The sequence below is a fragment of the Planococcus citri genome, chromosome 1, assembly GCF_950023065.1.
Source record: "Planococcus citri chromosome 1, ihPlaCitr1.1, whole genome shotgun sequence".
NCBI lineage: Eukaryota > Metazoa > Arthropoda > Insecta > Hemiptera > Pseudococcidae > Planococcus > Planococcus citri.
The window spans coordinates 29344407-29363567 of NC_088677.1; the positions used below are offsets into that span (position 1 = coordinate 29344407).

A 19161-nucleotide genomic window follows, 5' to 3' on the forward strand; every position below is an offset into this window, starting at 1 on the left:
ACTTACAGTACCTACCTATGCTGTTTTGGTCTGCTAAGTATAAAATTTGATGTTTTGGCATAGGCTAGTAAATAATTTCATTCCTAAATTTTTCTAATAGGTAGGTAAATAATAAATTAAAAAACCGCGTTCAATAAATTATTCATTTTTTAAAAAGGCGTTCACAATAAATAAAATAGGAATACACAACAACTGCTTAACGAACATCGCAGATACGATAGATCCATTAAAATAAGGACAATAAGGACACTGAAATGATCCACAAACTTCACAAATGCTCAAAGTTTGTAACGCTGTTGAATTGATTAACACCTGGACGAAATTTTCTGAAAATTAACCATTAAATGCAAATTAATTACCCGTCAAATAAATGATCAAGCATATTGTAAACGCAAAACACTCAATTGAAGTAAACTTTTCAACCTCTGGCAGTCAATGCGTATAGAAGAGCTTGTCGACATAACGTCAGATTTCCCACAGGGTACCATCTCGTCACCGTGTGATTGAAACAATAAGTTTCGCGATTAATCTAAATTAAACAAAAACCAACTAGGTAATGAATGAAATATTTTCAAAAGTAGGTACATAGGTACTCAAAATACAACTTTATACTAACAAAATCGAAAAACCAAATTGTTTTCCCATCTATCGTGCGCACATCTCGCAAAGTTGGATGCACTTTACGGCGAATAATTTCACTAGCTTGCGTTTCGAGTAAAAAATACCCCGTAGGTATTTGAATTTCCAAAACAACTGCTCCGCTGCTACGAAATGATTCTCCAATAAATCTAAAGAAATGACAAATGAAACAATTTTCAATTTTATGGGTATTTTAAAAAATTTTGATAGGTACCTATATACTTATCGCATTATTTCTAACCTCGGACAACTTTGAATAGTTATCATGGACTTATTTCGAAATTGGGAATAGAATTCGGTGATTTGTAAATCAAACATTTTCAATTCAGGTTTATCAACTAAATGTTCGTGATCAACACCGTAATCGACGTCCATCTGGATATAAGCTACGCCTGCTCCTTTTCCTACCACGTGAATGTGTCCCCACACAAACGGGATCTGAAATAGCATACCATATGGTACTTGTATAAATGATAACACAGAAAAGTCCATCTTAAATAAAGAAATGAAAGCATACCTCAAAAAAGTAACTATTGATCGACTTATTGGAGATATGTATATGATGAGAGGTAAAATTAGATGCCATTATTTCAACATCAAGGTAAATATTGGTTAAATCTAGAAATCTTGCTCTATGAGCGTACTCCGTTAACGCATGATAAGCAACGTTGGTATCCTACAAATGAAAAATCACAACTATACAGGACAATCAAATTCTACAATTATTTCAAATTCAAATCTACACTTTTATGCAGTACGAACAATAATAGAGATAAAACCGTAATTCGACATTCTGGTTGAAATCAACCATTTAACAATGTTTTCGACGACCGGAGTGACTCCTTCATTCGCAAGATACACCAGTAAAGCCCACGAAGTCGCTTCTACCGCTTGTGAGTCCGTTTTTTGATATAATCTAGGCATACGATAAGGTCTTTGATTTTCAAGTTTTACTGGATTACTTGGTATAGGCGTTTGGGACCAATAAATGTATCCATCTGGGAGAAAAAACACGTGTTTATATTGAATGCACATTTTGATCAACGAGGATCCTTCACAACACTTCAGCTCCGATCGAGCTCCAATTTTGTTCACTAAAAGAGCATCACTCAGACTTCAAAACCAAATTTTCAGCTACTAAAGTTGATTTTTTGGAAAATTTTTTGAAAATGGCGGGAATCGCCTTTTGATATAGGTACTTGGGTAGGTATTAATTTTCTACGAAGAGAGCGAACATTGAAATAAAAATCTGGAACTAAGTAAGTTTATTTACTAAAGAAGACTCCCAAAATCGATGAAAAATTAATCCAATCGTGGGTTTGACATTCCGAATCAATCGGAGCCGGTGAATCACAATTTTTTTTCAAGTTAAAAAATCTCAAAATGAAATAAAAAATTCAAAATCGTAAATTTTAAAGAAAAAAAAGTACTTAAAATTTTTTATACTCATTTAAAAGTGACTCTTCTCCCCCAAATCGATTGCTACTATTTTCGAGGCTATTTCTTCCATTTTCAAAAATTCTCCAAAAATCGAAAAATCAACTTCGGCAACTGAAAATTTGGTACTAAGCTGTGTGTAACATCTTCTTTCAAGGAGCTAAATTTCACTCTGTAATTTAAAAAACAAAAAACCGAATTTCTCGCACCTTCGTTTACTTGCATAGCTTTATGCAAACGTGTGAAAGCATAATTACTCTCTGGACTATTGGTTATTCGGAGAGCATACGAAATAAGTGCTAATAAATAAGGATCATGAATCGACGACGATAACTTCTTCTCCAAATATTTTCGAGCATTAAGTATCGAAACTATTACATGTGTATTCAAATCTCCATCTCCAAATTCTACTACAGTTTGTACAGTAATTAGAACATGGGCTGTAAGAGCTATTCGATATTGGGCTTCGCTCTAAAAAAAAAAAACAATAAATATGATTTGTGTAAATAAGTAGGTAGGTACTTATGTAAAAAATTAAAGGTTTTGAAAATTACATTAAAAATAAACCTGCTATCAAATGGAGTTTCTCGATATACGATGGTTTCTGTGAAATAACCTTCAGAATGTTGATTGGCAAGTAACCATTGTAATGTTTTCCTAATTATGTACGAATCTATCCAAATCAAAAACTGCCATTCGGAAAAATTCGCATATTTTAAAATACGTATCACCCACGCAGATAACCTGAAAAATTCAATTTCAAAATTCTTTGTTGAGTAATTCGATAGGTACCTAGCTACATCTTCATTTGAAAAAAATCTCTCACCATACACTCGGATAAGACGACGCTGGTTCCCAATTACTGAAAAATCCTTCCACGTTGAAATAACGAATAATCGTAGAATAAAGAGAATTGCATTCTTTCAACGTATTTTTCAATATATCCGGAGTCAGCTGATTTGTTAGACGCAAATAATGCAGAATCCATACATTAGCATTCAGCTCGGAGGCATAATCGATAGCACCTTTCGGTTCTCTTTTCAACAAGGTATCCAAAGTGAACAAATTTTCAAAATTAATAGGACCTATGACGTCATCTGCATCAATAAAACAAAAATTAGGTACAGGAAACCTTTTGGACAGTAATGTTTGTACATTAATAAGTTCAACTTTGGCGTTTTAAATGAAATGGATTATTTACATATGAGCTGTAGGTACTTGAAAATGTGATATTAGCAGCTGGGCTCCCGTAAACATAACGTCTCCAGTATTGATAAGGAACGAAGGGACTTTCTTCCGTGATGATATCCAGGTAGTCGAGAGTGAAACCACGGTTCACTAAGTCCATCGTTAAGGACGTGTGCCTATTAATTAATACTCCTTCGCTCTGAAATATGAAAAAATTGTCCACACAAAACAGTTTGATATAAAAATGAAAATCTTCATCAATACCTATTCAATAAATTCGCAAATGATTAAAACTCACTTTAACGTGTACAAAATGGGACACATTGACTAGCCCTGTTTGCGAAGACACCAAAAATACAACCTCGATAAGTCCTTGTTCCACCGAAGGGGCTACAGGAAAACGTATCTCTGTTTCAGATTTCGCTGCCATCTGAAAAAGGCAATATTTTATTCCATAAATATCAAAAATACATCTCAGAAGCTTCTCAATCCACGTTATACATAATACCTACTTCTACTCACATAGACTAATATTTGTCGATCGCCTGAAGTCAAACGGGCTCCATAACTACTAACTACCCCTTCGCTTTCAACATTCACGAATTTATAATCGTTGGAGGCTGCTAAAGTGACGATTACTAACATTTGATTATAATCGTGATTATGTAGGTGTAATTTCAGCCCCAACTGCTCACCACGATGACATTTACTTGGCCCCATGACAAATGCCATCAAAGGTCTTGTGCTCGAAAACTAGGTAGGTACAAAGATAGGCAGGATAAGTAACACCGTATTTTTTCAGTTTATCGATAGTCAATCGAAGCATTATTTTGAAAATCTCACCACAACTGGTTGCCGAATAATGCTGAATCCATAAATCATATGCATATTGAACACGGTGAAATACCAATCGTCTGACGTTCGTGGAGTATTTAGAAATTCGAATTCGACGCCAACGTGATCATTTTTCTTTATTTGAGTGAATGCCCAGTCGCCTTCTTTGGCGTCATAAATAAACTGAAATAATTCGAGAAATTGCATATGTTATGTGGATAAAAATTAGCATTTAATTTCGTTTGGAAAGCTATTTAAAATTCTTACGTAGTTTCGATTCGTTCTATTCAAGTAATATTCTTCGTCTGGAGTTTCAATTGTGATGCCTGGAAATGAAAAGCCAAACGAGAAATCTAAAATTGCGCTGGAGGCTCCAGAATGGATCGAAATTGCGAAATTTGGATTTGACGGGGTTGATTTTAGACAAAATACAGCTATTAATGCAGATTTCAAAAAAATTTCTCCACAAACAGAAAAGTTTCAAAAAAAAAATTTGCATAAAAAAATATAAAAATTGAAAAAAATCCACAAAAAAATTGCCTTCAATTATTCTTAACCTCTATCCATCAAAAAAATTTAAATACCCTTCTAAGAGCAATGGGACACTTGGCAATTGGCGAGCCGTCAGAACGCCCGAACGTCAACGAATCCCCACGCGCTATCGCGGGAAATTCATCAACGATCGGGCAATTATGCCAAGTGCCCCATATACTACTACTAATGTCAATTTCAAATTTTCAAAAATTCACCAAAAATTGAGAACTCAATTTGGACTGAGGAAATTTTGGTTACGGGAACCTCACAATACTCTCTTTTCAAAAATCGTGGCTTCGAATAAATCGAAGGTGGACACCTTGAAAGGTTCCTAGTTAGGTAGGTAAGTTAATTATATAAAATGAAAAAAAAAATTAAATTACAATTCATTTGATCGGAGTCATCGTTACAGCCTCTTACACTTCTGCAAAGCTCAGATTTCAACGCGCAATTTTTCAACAGACAGGTCGCATTCATACTTTCATAATTATCGCATTTACCTATTAAACAAAGACAAATTATGAAAAAACAGTTTTTACAAAATAGGTACATTAAATATAGAATTTTTAAAAACTAACGATTTAGATCATCGAATTTTTTCAAATTACTCCACATATTCAAACCATTGAGTTCAAAACTGTGACTGTCATCGAGAATAACATTATGAGCGAGAAAATAAAAACTTTCCGGAGCCACACTGCCATCGCTGGTTATTCGGTCGATTTTATTCACTGATCTATATTCGGTAAAAAAAAAACAAACATACATACTCAATATTTGATAGGCAATTATCTACCTACTCAAATATTCCAAAATTTAATCAAATTAAAAAAACAGTTCTCCAAACCTCGAACTCCTCTCAAATTTCAAAAAATTATTCGAAATTCTACTCCTGGTAATCTCATTCCCTCCTTGTAAATGATAAACAGCCGAACGACTTGCTTGAATCCCAATGAACGCTCCTTCGCCTCCACTAGCTAATGCTTCGACGCGTTCAATTTTAAAATCTTTACCAGTATTTACCTCGAATGTTGTCTGAAACATGTGAAAAGGCGTGTTAATCGACTAATTATTATACTTCTAAGTATTCATTATTTTTAATAATAGGTACGACAAAGTAGGTAGTAGGTACTTCGTATCTGGAAAATCCATCCACCGGAACCGTCACTGTGTCGCTACGTATTACACGATCATTGGATAAACTATAAACTATTAAATGGAATAAAGGAGCCATATCTCCCGACAAAGGTACTGAAAAAGTAACCAAAGACCCGGAGGAAATCTCGTGTTCGTATACTTGCAATATGATATTTTTCGACGAAACCTGTAAAAATTAAAATAAAAAAATATTCCCGCCATGATATCAAATTTACCCCGATTATACGAGTAGGTACATCGAATACGTAGGTTGTAATGAAAAACTACTCACAATAGAATACAAATTATCCATAGGAAAATTAGTTTTCACGTGAAATAACGCGTATTCGTTAACTTTTAAATCATCCGATGAAGTCCAAACACTGATGTACTTGTCATCGAAAGAATTTCTTTTGATAGTATCGATATTGATTTCAGATTGAGCATCTTTATGAATAAACGTCGCCCTCAAAGATGCGCTCTTCGTACTGACTGGAATATCGAAATCGTACGCGAGAATACCGCTTTCCAAAAACTTATCTCTGATTTGGTTTTCCCGCAGCATTTCGTATAAATCTGTTTTTTTCGATTCATCGTCGATTGAATTTCCAACAGCTACTTCAGAAACGTGTTTTCCATTTGGAAAAACTGTATCGCATTTCAGTTCTATTCTAAGGATCGAGTTCTCTAAAATTTCTCTCGGTATTTTTTCGATATCGTTGTAAGATACAGACACCTGTATAAAAATAAAATGCACACATGAGTGTAAATTATAAAACAACTGCAGATAGATTATCAGATACTTTTCTGCATTAAAATTCAACTTACGTGACCACGCAATGGCATTCCAGGCGTGAATACGATGGGAGATTGTGATAAAAACCTAATTCTGATATCGTTTGATATTATTCTGCTGTGACTGAAACCCGACATTGTTTCTCCGCTCATGAACTCCGTCATGAAGACTAAAATTTTAATCTCGATTCCAACCAGTGTTTCGAATACGGTACGGATTGTTTCGAAGGGTAGGGTAGCTTGGTATCGAATTTCTTTCTGAAGATTCGACAATATGAAATTACTCATTTTTAAACGAATATAGTAGGTATAGCTATATAGCCTAAGGCTTTTGATTATGTATACGTACGATGAATACATTTTCAGTTTGGATTACGTGGAAAGTATCATTTTCGCGATATTTCCGAGCTGACCAAGTGATCGTTGCATTTCCACGGGCTAATTTTTGAGATGGAAATATACCGTATATGGTAGCGGTGACGTTATTCTCGGTTTCTGGTATGTAAGGCGAAGAGGAAACGATTACCTGAACATAAAGGTGAAATATTTCATCAAAATCTGCAGTACTAAAGGAACCAGGAAATTGTGAAAAATAAAAAATAATGCACCAACCTCAAAAAACGGTTGAAAATATGTTTCGACGATAATGGATTGTTCATCGATTTGATTATTGATTTGACTTCTTATCTTCCAAATACCATCTTTGGCCAACTTGGGTAACTTGAAATTTAAAGTCAGTACACCTGTTACAATAAAAACTCGTTAAATTTTCGAAATAGGTACCTATTTCAAAGAGCAAATTGAAAAACCACGTTTACCATTGTTTGTGTAGGTAGAAAGCCATCTTCTCATTATCAGTCCATCGGGATCCTGCAAATAAAGTTTTCACAAATGTATTTATACGTTTACGTAACTATTCGTCAAAAGATGAAACGAATTGCAGAAATTTTGAACATACCAGAACAAACACGTCCATTACATCGTTGAATGGTATCAATGAAGTTTGTAACACAAGAATTCTAAAACGTACTGCAAATTTAAACAAATGATATAGGTACAAGGTACATAATATGTACCTACAGGTATTGATAAAATATGCACGTTTCCAGATACCTAATTTGTTTTCAAATTAAATTATTTCTTTGAAAACTTGAACGATTCATCTTACCAAGTTGACCTGAACTGTAAATTGGACGAGTAGTTTGGAATACGACGGATACAAAATTCCGTTGGTAAATCAGCTGTTTCGAATTATCAAAGATTTTCTTCTTATCAACAGAATCTACGGCAAACACGTGCAACCTGTAAACATCTGATGGAAGCGAAATAGGAATCTGCAACGCAAAGAAAAATGTCATTGGATCTGATCAGGTCTGAATAGATTGATTTGATTAAAACTCTGATCTGGTCAGATCAAATTGGATTGAGGCGAATATTCGAATCTGATCTTGCCTGGTAAAATCAAGGGGTCCCGTCTAGATCCAAACGGTCTCAAAATTTCGATTTTTAGGCAACTCCGACGGAAAAAAAATTAAAGAATGTGACTGAAAAAGTAAAATAAATGATTCAAACGGCAATAAGTCGTGAGGTTCATAAGGTGTATTTTTTTGGGTTCAGAATTTTGAAAAATTGACATGGTCGAAAAACGCGATTGGGCAGCTACAATTATTGTAGAATCGTATTTTCTAGTCACGAATTGAGTTTATTATTAAAAGAGTAATTTTTGGGAAATCTTTTTGCGGAAGTGGCCAAAAATCAAAATTTTGAGACCTATTAGACCTCTGTGAGATCAAAAGCTTTGCGATTGAGCAGCTACAAATTTTATGGTAAGCTACCCCCTTGGACTTTTTGATCAGATTCAATCATTTTCCGTTGATTATTATTTATCTTTTGTTATTACTTAGATATTATGAATCTTACTTGTAAATTCACTATTTCTGGCGAATTGCAGAATATATTAGTTACTGAAGAGGCTATGCTTTCATTACTTTTGGAATAAATGGAAGCGTACAAGTCGATGGTTCGATTGGAGCAACGATTGAAAACATTGTCGAATACATGCACCATGATTCCATAAGGAATAAGAGGTCGCAAAACTTCCGGACTTATCAATATGTAATTTCTGTGAACAAACCAAAATATTATTTATACTGCAGTTCAAAAACCTTTGGGTTGCATGAACAAGGAAGATATCCAAACTCATGCCAACATTTTTGAATCAGACAATAAGCTAAATCGAAAGAGCATTCAAAAATATATTGCCAACCAAAATTTCATGGGAATTTTTCGATTTTTGGTGAATTATTAAAAATCAAAATTTGATCCAAAATAGGCGAAAAAAATCAAAATTTTCCCAATTTTACCAAATTGATCTAGAAAGCTGGGGATATACCCTATTTTCGACATGCAAAATCGATTGGAAAAGGCTTTGAACCGTTTTGAACAGTTTTGGAGCCTCCAGCAGATTTTTTAGACTTGAAATGTCCACAAAATTTCATCAAACGAAATTGGAAAGCCAAATAATTGGCCAAAAGGTTCACCAAAACAAGCACTAATCGCGAGCTTAATGTGCCAAAGTGGATATGGACAAATTTTTAAGCGTTTTTTTGGAAGACTGGAATTTCCAAAAAGTCGCTGGAGCTTCCAAAACGGCTTGGATTACCTGCAATCGACTAGGAATATCATAAAATAGGATGTAAATTGAATTTTAGCTGTTTACGTCAAATGGGCACAAAAACAGTGAATGTTTCAAGTTTTCTATCGTGAAATCGCTGAACAAAAATACGGGTTTTGAACTGGAATCCGATGATTTTGGAAAAATTGGCGTGTAATCGGTAAAGTATGTCACCAAAAAGCACCCTGTCTCGAGCAAACGTTTCAAAGTTAATTTGAACAGATTTTTGTTTTTTTTTGGAAAACTGGGATTTTCAAAAAATTGGCCTGTGGAGGCTTCTCCAAAACGGCTTGAAACCAGCTCCAGTCGACTCAGCATGTTGAAATCATGGTTCAGAGCAAATTTCGGCTTTTCAATTTCATTTCATAAAATTTTGTGGAAATTTCAGGCTTTAAAAATCTGCTACAGGCTCTCAAACTGCTCAAAACGGTTTGAAACCGTTTCCAATCGATTTGGCGGGTCGAAAATAGGAAATATCCCAAATTTCAGCTTTCTAGATCAATTTGGCGAAATTTTGACTTTTCCCGCCAATTTTAGACCAAATTTTAATTTTCAAAAATTCATCAAAAATTCAAAAATTCTCCCGAAATTTTGGCTGGTAATATATTTTTGAATGCTCTTTCGATCTATGTAGCTTCATCTGATTAAAAAATTTTAGTATGAGTTGGATACCTCCCTTGTGAGGAATTCCATTTTTTTTTTTTTGGCTTAAAATTATACCCTCCCCCCTCCCCAATGCAGTACCTATTCACCAGCTGAAAAACGATCAAATTATGACGTAGGTACCTACCTAAAATGCATTGCATTACCATAATGAATTGTGTCATCAAGGTTAAATTGCAATTTGCATCAAAACGACATTTTTATGAAATAAGTGGAAAATTATCACCACGTAGGATGAATAATTATCGCCAACTTGGCGTGTGCTGAATTCTTGTATAACTAAGTAATTAGGTTTTATACATTTTAGCAATAAAATCTCAAGGTAGGTATACGAAAGTTGGAAAATATTTTGATCTTTTTTAACATTCAGAGGGAAATAGTCGTCGACGTTGGAAAGATTATTTACCTACGAGTGCTGGACTATTCTCATCTCGAGTAATCGTTCATTTCGATCAATTAAATGAAGGGCTAATTGTGAAAGTCGCCTTAGTCAGCAGTGATTTTTATACAAATCAATGAAAACATTGTTGTCCTGCTTCAGTGATAATGTTAAAACTTCATGGTCAAGTATTAAAAAAACATCTTCAACTATCCCAGAATGCATTACAATACTCATTTTTCCCTTTAAAATTGATGAAATATGAGAAAAAAATGTTTAAAGTTGTGTGAACAAAAAAATGACGAAGGCGACTTTCACAATTAGCCCTTCAAATGTATTATTTCAACATACCTAAATACGTTTCGTAAATATCTAAACCTTACTCAAGATTTTTTGCAACTTCCTTCCTACAGTAAAATGAATTTTTGTACATACGATACGATATAGGCTAAGTTGGTAGGTAAACAATGTCATTACATTCGTAACAGTTACCGGTGAAGTTAATGACAACTTCCTTAATATTGATTTCTCGTTTGTGCGATGTGATGACAAAAAAAAAAATCAGTATATTGTTGGCACAAATGTAAGATACCGTAATTAAATTACCTGATTAAATGAGCACATTAATTTTAATGCTGTGATCACATCACTTCACGTTTGCGAATACTGCTGGATTACAGTCGCAGAAGATGTATGTAGCCTGCGTGGCCTTTTTTTGTTCGTCTCGAGTTGAAATAAAATACAAAGAGATCACTTTTTTCTTTGAAGTAGGTACCTACCCAGTACCCACCTACCATGAATAAATAAATGACCATTCATTTTTAGGATATTAGAAGCTGCAGGAATGATTTTTTTATCTTTCGTTGGGAGAATTTTTTGTGTTTTGTGTGATTTTATTTTCTAAACGCTCAACTTTTAAATTCAAAAACTTCTTAAAAAAAAAAAAAAAAATTACGATAAAATTGCCAAATGTTTTCTAATTTGGATCGTTGAATTTGGATAAATTTTTAAAAATCCAAAGGGTCAGCTGGTGTGATGGTGAGGCCGAACCTCATCGTGTAATAGGCATATGCAAGTATATAGTAGGTACATATGGGTATTATTCTTTTATTTCAGAAAAAAGTATGGCTCGTACATACAAAAGATAACCTGGAAGTCAACTTCCAAGTTGTAACTATTTCATGAATTCTAATTTTCCTATTGTATTTACGAGTCATATTTCTGGAATAAAAGAATGATATTTAGGCTACATACATATTATACCTACGATGTGTCCTGCTTCACTACATACAAATTAGTACAAATTAGTATTAATTTTTTCAAAAATTTCCCCAAACCCTAAAACCCAATCAGATGTGTTTCTCGGTTATTCGTATTTTTCAAATATCTTCGCTTAGATTACTTTAGCCCTCCGTGTCATTCAAAAAAAAAAAAAAAAAAAAAAAAACGTTCGAAAGGAAATGGAAAAAATATTCAGTTTTAAGCCAGGATCCTTTCCAGTTAAAAATTAAAAATATTGATAACCCATGTGAAAATCTCAAAAAAAAAAAGGACCTGACAAGCTAATGAATAATTTTTCTTAATAAAACAATTTCCAGCTCTCAATTTTTATCAAAAACAAATTCTTCAAAAAAGTGGTAGGGATTGAAACGAGAAAAATTCCGAATTCAGACAATTTCAAATATCATTAAAATTCACACAGGTAAAATTAGAGAAAAAACTAGTCAAATTTTCGCATACGAACCTTTCATCGACACCATTCAAAATATAAACCTGCTCCGGGGCGAAACTCGCAATCACGAGGCACAAACATGACACAAAAACCAACTCAAAAACGGCGTAATTTTTGACACCTTTGTCAACACCAGGAACCGAAATCATGTTTGAAAGCGACATACATCAATGATGGTATCATATCGTGTTCCTCATCGCGACATGCACCAAACCCGACGTACGTAACTTTATAATTGGGTGGCACTGGTAACCAGAATGAAAGACAATTAAGTGCATTACGACCCCGTAAAACTTGAGAAAACGCAACAAATCATACCAAATACTTCGATATAAGGTTTCGTACAAAAATTTATTCAACAAATCAATCATCTTGTTCGATGAGTAGGTATATAAAAAAAAACTAAAATGTACATGGAATTATAGTATACAACATGTATATTTTTACATTAGTTAACACAGGTAGGTAGCTATAGGTATAATTATGATCAGGTGTAGATGTTTAGTTGATGCCTGATGGTACCTACGTGAACAAATTAATAATGGGTGGGACGTGGGAGTGTACGAAATGAATTTGCAAACATCCATCTGTACCTACTACCTATTTATAATTTGGAACATTAAAGAAAGGCTGCGCGACGATGATGGCGTCTGATAATCTTATACGTGGAGATGGAGAATTAATAATCCGAATGATCATTTCTCTTCACTTCTCATTTCTCAGTAACGTTCGTGAATAAAGATAGTGGAAATTAACCTATTTATTTTTTAAAAGCCTATAACATGATTATCGGAGAAAATTTTTTAAATGGTTTATTCGCTACCGAATTTGCGTGATTAGGCACAGAGGAAAAATCGAGCAAAACCTTAGCCATAATAACCTACTTTAGCCTGTAGGTATGGCAACAATTTTTACGAAAATAAATATAATTTGTTACTATGCTATTAATCAGCCGAAATAACGATATAAGCTCGAGGGAGTAAGTAACTTAAGATAATTTTTGAAAATTTCGTGAAATCGCTCAATATTTTGACGTCTAGTCCAGTGGTTCACAATTTGATGTCATCGATAAATAATCTTAGTGCTTTAATATGTATCATACATCCCCCCCAAAAAAAAAACGGAGCAATTGGCTTTTGAAAAAGTGGGATTGGTTTGCAAATTTTTGGTCAAAAAATGGTAAGATTTTTTTGGAAATTTTTTGCAACAAAGTAAGAATTTATGTAATTTTTGAAAAAAAAATGGCAAAAAATGAGACTTTGACAATTTTAGCAAAAGAAAAGGCTCCTTTGTCAATTCATAGCCAAAAAGTGAGACTTTTGGATAATTTTGGGAAAAAATAAAATTATTAACCATTTTTCTAAGAAGCGAAAATTTTTTGTAAATTTTCAAAAAAGGAAAAATTTTGGACAATTTTTGGAAAATAAGGGGAGGCTTTTGAGTATTTCTTGAAAACAAGAGACTTTATAGCACTTGTTACTGAAAAAGGGATACTTACCAGTTTTTAAGTAATTCTTGAAAAAAAAGAATTTGTTTTCGAAAGCAAGACCAATTTCAGCAAAAAAAAGTAATTTGGGAAAAAACTGATATTTTTTTCGCAATTTCTGTCATAAAAGTGACACTTTTGGACAACTTTTGAAAAAATTTGAGACTTTTTGAAATTTTCTCGAAAAAAAACGACAATTTTCAGCCATTTTGCAAATACTTAAAAGTGAAATTCTTTGTAATTTTTGGAAAAAAAGCAAAACTGACAATTTTAGCAAAAGGAAAAGATTTTGGCAATTTTTGTCAAAAAAGTTGGACTTCTGGGAAATTTTTTGGAATTTTTGGAAAAAAGTAAAGTTTTTTTTTTTTTTAGCAATTTTACTAAAAAAAGCGATTTTTTTTTTGGAAATTAGGTATTGATGGTAAAAAAACTGAAATTCTTTCAGAGAATTTTTGGGATTTTTTGCTGATTACGAAGAACGTTAATTTTTTGTCAGCATGCTTCCTGATTTTTCAAACACCCTATACATAGCCTGAAATTTTAACATTAACACAGATGAATTCACTTGGCTATTTTTACATAATTTAAAAACTATTCATAATTAGTTGAGAACTTATTTTCGAGACCATATTAGTACCTCACTTCTAATTTCCAAATTCTACATCTCCGAAAATTTCAAAACAAACAACATAAAACTGGTACAATTGAATACTCCATTAATTTACGAAATCATCTTTGCGATTAGAAAAGTGAATGTGAGAATAATCTATTAATTGATCAAAAAATTGAAAAAAAAATTGATCGATGATTCTTTGAATTTTAAATTAAATGCCATATTTTTTCATTTAAAATTGATTAAAACAAGAAATCTATAGTACGTATATATTGTTTTCTTTTTTTAGTTTTAGAAAAAAAATGTAGAAGTTCCCAGTAAGGAAAGAATCTGTTCAAAAAAAGACTTACCAGTTATTTGCTGCACAAAATTAAAATGCAATTTCTTTCCAGTTTCATTTTACGTCGAAAAACTCATTATTTATTCTTCAGGTCGATATATTTAAGTATACCAACGCTAATCTGCTGGCAAATATACGTAATATTTTTCGTATTTCAAATCATATTCGAGTAAAAAATATGTGTTATATAATACCTTCGACTTCGAGTCATCTTCGGAGTATAAACGTAATAAATTAGGTATTTTGCAGCGAGATGAACTATCCATCTAATCATATAGATGAAGTTCACGTATCAGTCTTTTACCTTTAAAATCCACTCTTACGAATACATAATAAGCTTATAGAGCTACTTAAGATACATTTCAATTGTAACTTTTTCTCAAGGTTTTATAATAAATATAAATCACAGATAAATATCCAATCTTCTCGAATGTTAACGGAACGCTTATCTAGGCTAATTCATCGTTTAGAATTTCGTTCACCAATTTTACAACGCATTGGTCTCTCAATATCACCAGAATTTGAACTTTCAAAGTATCAGTAAAAAAGATGATACGTACGATACCGCCGAATACTCGAAATAAAAAACCTTCATCGATTCACTCCATTTCGGTGGCAGTCGGTGCGAAAAGTTGATGATACAGGTCGCCTAATTTATCGATATTATTGAGTAACACAATTCTTAACGTTTCGGTGTATTGTTTGGTGGGTTTGGATAATGCGGGATCTCTCCACATGATACCTTTTTCTTCTTTGAATAACGCTGGAGATGGGACGTGATCTCTCATGTAGTTCCAAACGCATTCGCGCATTATTATCAACACCTGTAGAAAAATTCATCGTAGGTAATTTTATGATCCAGAATTGAATTCATTTAATTTCATTAGTCAATTACAACTCACATGTTGGGGACTCAAATCCGGAACGATATCACGAATCCCACTTAACGGCGGAGGTAGCAGCTGTCCTAAGGATAGAATCTCCAACAATAAGACCGTCGTGTCAACTAGAAGCGCATTATGTTTCACAGAGCGACCCTGACTGGCCGAACTCCACTGAGCGATCAAGCTCGCCGTCACAGCACGTAGAAGAACGGAACAGGTGCATAATGCTGGTCTATGGATGGCGACGAATTTCAAAAGAGTCCATAATAAAGGTGTATTATCGAATGCTTTTCTAATATGCAGATCTCGTTCGACGGTAACCTACGAACAATCCCATGAATCACTTATTCGATTGAAAATATAATCAATTTGATTCCACAGAATGATAATTACTTTGCAAAATTCTTCTTCCGGCCAAGGAAGACCGTTGAACATGACATCGGGTGAAATAAGCTGCACGAGCAGTAATGCTATCATTCTCACAGCGTCCAAAGATACGTTATTTGCATCAGTAAGACAACACGAACGGATTGCGGTCATTAAATGTTGCGTATTCGATTTCATTTTATCAGGCGACAGAGCTGACTTGAAAATGATCTCTTGTAAACCTCCTCCGATGATTCCGGTGTGGAAAACTGACATCGCGCTTTGAGCTACCATCAGTGTATTTCCCTAAAAGAAATTAGTCGTTCATTATTAGAAGAAAAAAAAAATCGATAAAAAATTCATTTGAACTGCAGATATGCTCACTTGTTTTATATTTTCTTTCAGTAAAGACACATCTGGGGGCATAATACTATCCGAATCAGGTTTAACGATCGCACCAAATATTGTAGAAATAGGAGGATACAGAGCAGTTTCAATAATAAGCTTGATGGTTTGATTTCGAGCTCTGCTATTGAATAAACAGCATTTCGTTAATAAATTATTAGCCAACTGGCAACCTTTTAACTGACTGTTCTCGTCTGTAACCAAATAAGAAATAGTTTGAGTCAACTTAGCAGTTCAACACTGGCAAATTTTCAAATTATTCAGAAATATTATTCTTGCCTTTATCATAGATAACGCAACAATAAAAAAATAGCGTAACGCATTCTGATAGAGCCATAGTTTCTTCTACAGATAACGGACGAGGAATATCTGTCAATAAATCATCAATTATCGACGCTATGATACGCGACGTGCTGACGTCATTATGATGCAGTTTCAAATTTTCCAGGATTTTGAAAAGGTTATCCATCAATCCATGGAATACAGGTTTGGCCGGTGGGTTATATCGAGTTTCGTATCTAGAAAAAAGTTGACAAAAAAACAAACAAATTAAAAATCAATTTGCAGAGTAGATTGATATTGTTTCAAATCACACAACTTACTTGAGCAAAGTTTCAACATTTTTCCAAAGTGCTAAAGACCAATTTTTTTCTTCAAACAAGACTACATTCTCTATCGCTTCGTATTCCAGAGCTAAGCAAAATCCATAACCGAAAGATTTCAGGTTATCTAGATTAATGGTCAGTTCGATCAACATCTCTATTTGGACATCGGTAGTTGCTCTGTTCAGCAAATAAGCAATACAAGATGACAATAACTGGTTGTCGTATTTCCCTGAAAATTAAATTTTTTTAATAAAAAATACTGAATTTGTAATTTTCCAAATACAGGGAATAAGATATTTCTGAAATTCATTACCTAAAACAATAAATAATCTCGTAGCGTAGTTTGATTTTGAACGATTGTCAGACAGAAGAAGCCGTTTCAAAAAAGGCATGTGCGAATAAAACGATCTAATTAAAGGAGGCGTAGAATTAGTAGTACGTAAAATCGTATCCATTTCGCTGATTAATAATTCTGTTGAAAAATAAAGAAAATTAGTCAACTTGAACCGACAATATTCTAGAAGTACAAATACGAAGTTTTTTATTAACTCACCTATGATTTCTTGAGCATTCAAAGATACTCCTTCAAGGTTTGGAGGTGACGATGCGGTTTCGAATAACATCGTTAGTATATGATTCACTCCTTTTTCGAGATCCAAAAGTAACCGAACTACTAAATCCAATAGACCTTGTTTTCCTTCACTAAAATAACATCTCCAATCCGCAGCTACTCTACTCAAACTCATCAACGTGTTCATATTCACTGCAAGAAATATACATTTATCATTATCATTTGCAAATTAATCAAATAAAATTGAATTGAAAGAAAAAACCTACGAGATTGCAATGTATCTGCTGATAAAGCTTTTAATAAAACTGGAGACTCGGCTAAACGTAATAAATATGGAACTGTTGCTGTTTTCTGTAAATTAATATTCTTACTATCGTAAGTTGCTTTGTCAGTTTCTTCCAAGCTCCACTAGAAATAGAAATACATTCATCAGTAAATAACAATTTTCAACTAAATTTTAATTTATGTACTCGTACTTACTTGAAATAGATTTTTCAGTGCGTTTTTAATATCGGTAAAATGAGTACTGGCTAAATGACCGAGAATCCCCACAACAGAATTTAATTTCGGCGCCTGTAAAAAAATATCGATAAAAATCCATACATCGAATGATTCAACACAATAGCCCTGGTAAAAAATGATTACTTGAGTGGAGGTTTCATTATTACAAAAATCTTTCAAGCCACAAGTTAGAACTTTAGTAATCACAGTTTCGGGAAATGAACTTCCTACATGCACGACGACCCAATCAAAATGAGGACTGTGAGTCACACTCATATCTGAAATCAAATATAACGACTTACATACAAGACAGACAGAGCAATAGAATTGAAATATACACGAAGAGAAACTCACTCAAGAGGGCGTTTATACATGCTTCTGTATTCGAGTACATTAGGCGAGACATGCATTGTGTATTAATATCCAATAAAGTTCTCGTAGCTCCACAAGCTGTCCATAATTGCAACCTCTCATTTAGTACAGAGCTGACTTGTTTATTCGTACCATGCCGGCTTGATATATCACCTGAACATAAATCCGAATTTAGTAAAAATGGTACCATTCTGCATTCTGATACGTTTTTTTTTACAATTTACCTAGCAGTTCTAAAGACCACGTAGATATGATAGGAGCCCATGCTTCAGAATTCTCATTGACAAATTTGCATAATACTTCTTGAATTTCTATCAGTGGAATTTCATCTTCTAACATAACATCGCTTTCATTCGAGGTGGCAACGGTTATAGTTCCATTCTGCGATACAGATTACAAAATTGTAATATCCAAATTGCACGAATTTACGTAAACGAAGAGAATTACCTCGATCAAGGATAAATAACGAACAACGCAGTTATGAAATACGGTACAAAAATACTCCAATACAGCTTCACTCGCAGCAGGCAATGTTTTCAGCAGTGAAATAGCTGTTCGTACCAATATCAGTTGATTTGTGTCGGATGTTCGAGAAGCTCCTGCGATGAATGTTCGTAATTCTTCTAGTACGCCCGGAGGATCGGAACATACAGATACCTCCATCGCTTGCACAGGCATACTTCAAGTTTCGGCTGCAATTAAATTAGCTGCATTTGAATCAATTTTTATATATTGTATACAAAAGATGAATAAATAAATTCTTACTTTGGAAACTGCTTAGGCAGAAAACTGAGACGGAAACATTCACAGACGAATGTTTTTTTCTTGCAAACAGTGCGAATATGTTTCTTTCATAATACCGTATACTTATTTTTCACTTTGTTTCGATATTATTTTTCAAATTTCACAAGTACACCGGTTCTCAAAATTTAGAAAAAAAAATTTACTGATAAGTCGTGTTTTTTATCTACAACAACCTCACCATCCCCCTTCAAAAAACACCAAC

At 33.6% G+C, this 19161-nt stretch overlaps 2 protein-coding genes across 2 annotated transcripts; both read right to left on the reverse strand.

Annotated features, from left to right (window-relative positions):
* Window positions 1–130: 130 nt before the first annotated feature.
* Window positions 131–12300, reverse strand: LOC135831230 (ovostatin-like). The gene is made up of 27 exons (XM_065343569.1): window positions 12025–12300; window positions 8485–8686; window positions 7733–7898; window positions 7523–7593; window positions 7383–7434; window positions 7177–7307; window positions 6914–7090; window positions 6598–6822; window positions 6062–6505; window positions 5765–5956; window positions 5480–5667; window positions 5211–5368; window positions 5016–5132; window positions 4366–4424; window positions 4108–4281; window positions 3787–4017; window positions 3563–3694; window positions 3295–3463; window positions 2903–3173; window positions 2631–2820; window positions 2286–2547; window positions 1402–1637; window positions 1157–1315; window positions 881–1077; window positions 617–788; window positions 424–529; window positions 131–326 (listed from the first exon to the last, which is right to left on the reverse strand). Exons 1-27 carry the CDS (start codon window positions 12174–12176, stop codon window positions 139–141), a joined length of 4821 nt encoding a protein of 1606 aa, XP_065199641.1. The 5' UTR covers window positions 12177–12300; the 3' UTR covers window positions 131–138.
* A 44-nt stretch (window positions 12301–12344) lies between these two features.
* On the reverse strand, window positions 12345–19149 carry omd (integrator complex subunit 5 omd). The gene is made up of 15 exons (XM_065343570.1): window positions 18921–19149; window positions 18603–18847; window positions 18380–18536; window positions 18138–18308; window positions 17928–18061; window positions 17763–17855; window positions 17549–17690; window positions 17265–17474; window positions 17025–17183; window positions 16709–16940; window positions 16386–16624; window positions 16086–16300; window positions 15729–16007; window positions 15354–15656; window positions 12345–15275 (listed from the first exon to the last, which is right to left on the reverse strand). Exons 2-15 carry the CDS (start codon window positions 18831–18833, stop codon window positions 15051–15053), a joined length of 2790 nt encoding a protein of 929 aa, XP_065199642.1. The 5' UTR covers window positions 18834–18847; window positions 18921–19149; the 3' UTR covers window positions 12345–15050.
* Window positions 19150–19161: the final 12 nt, after the last annotated feature.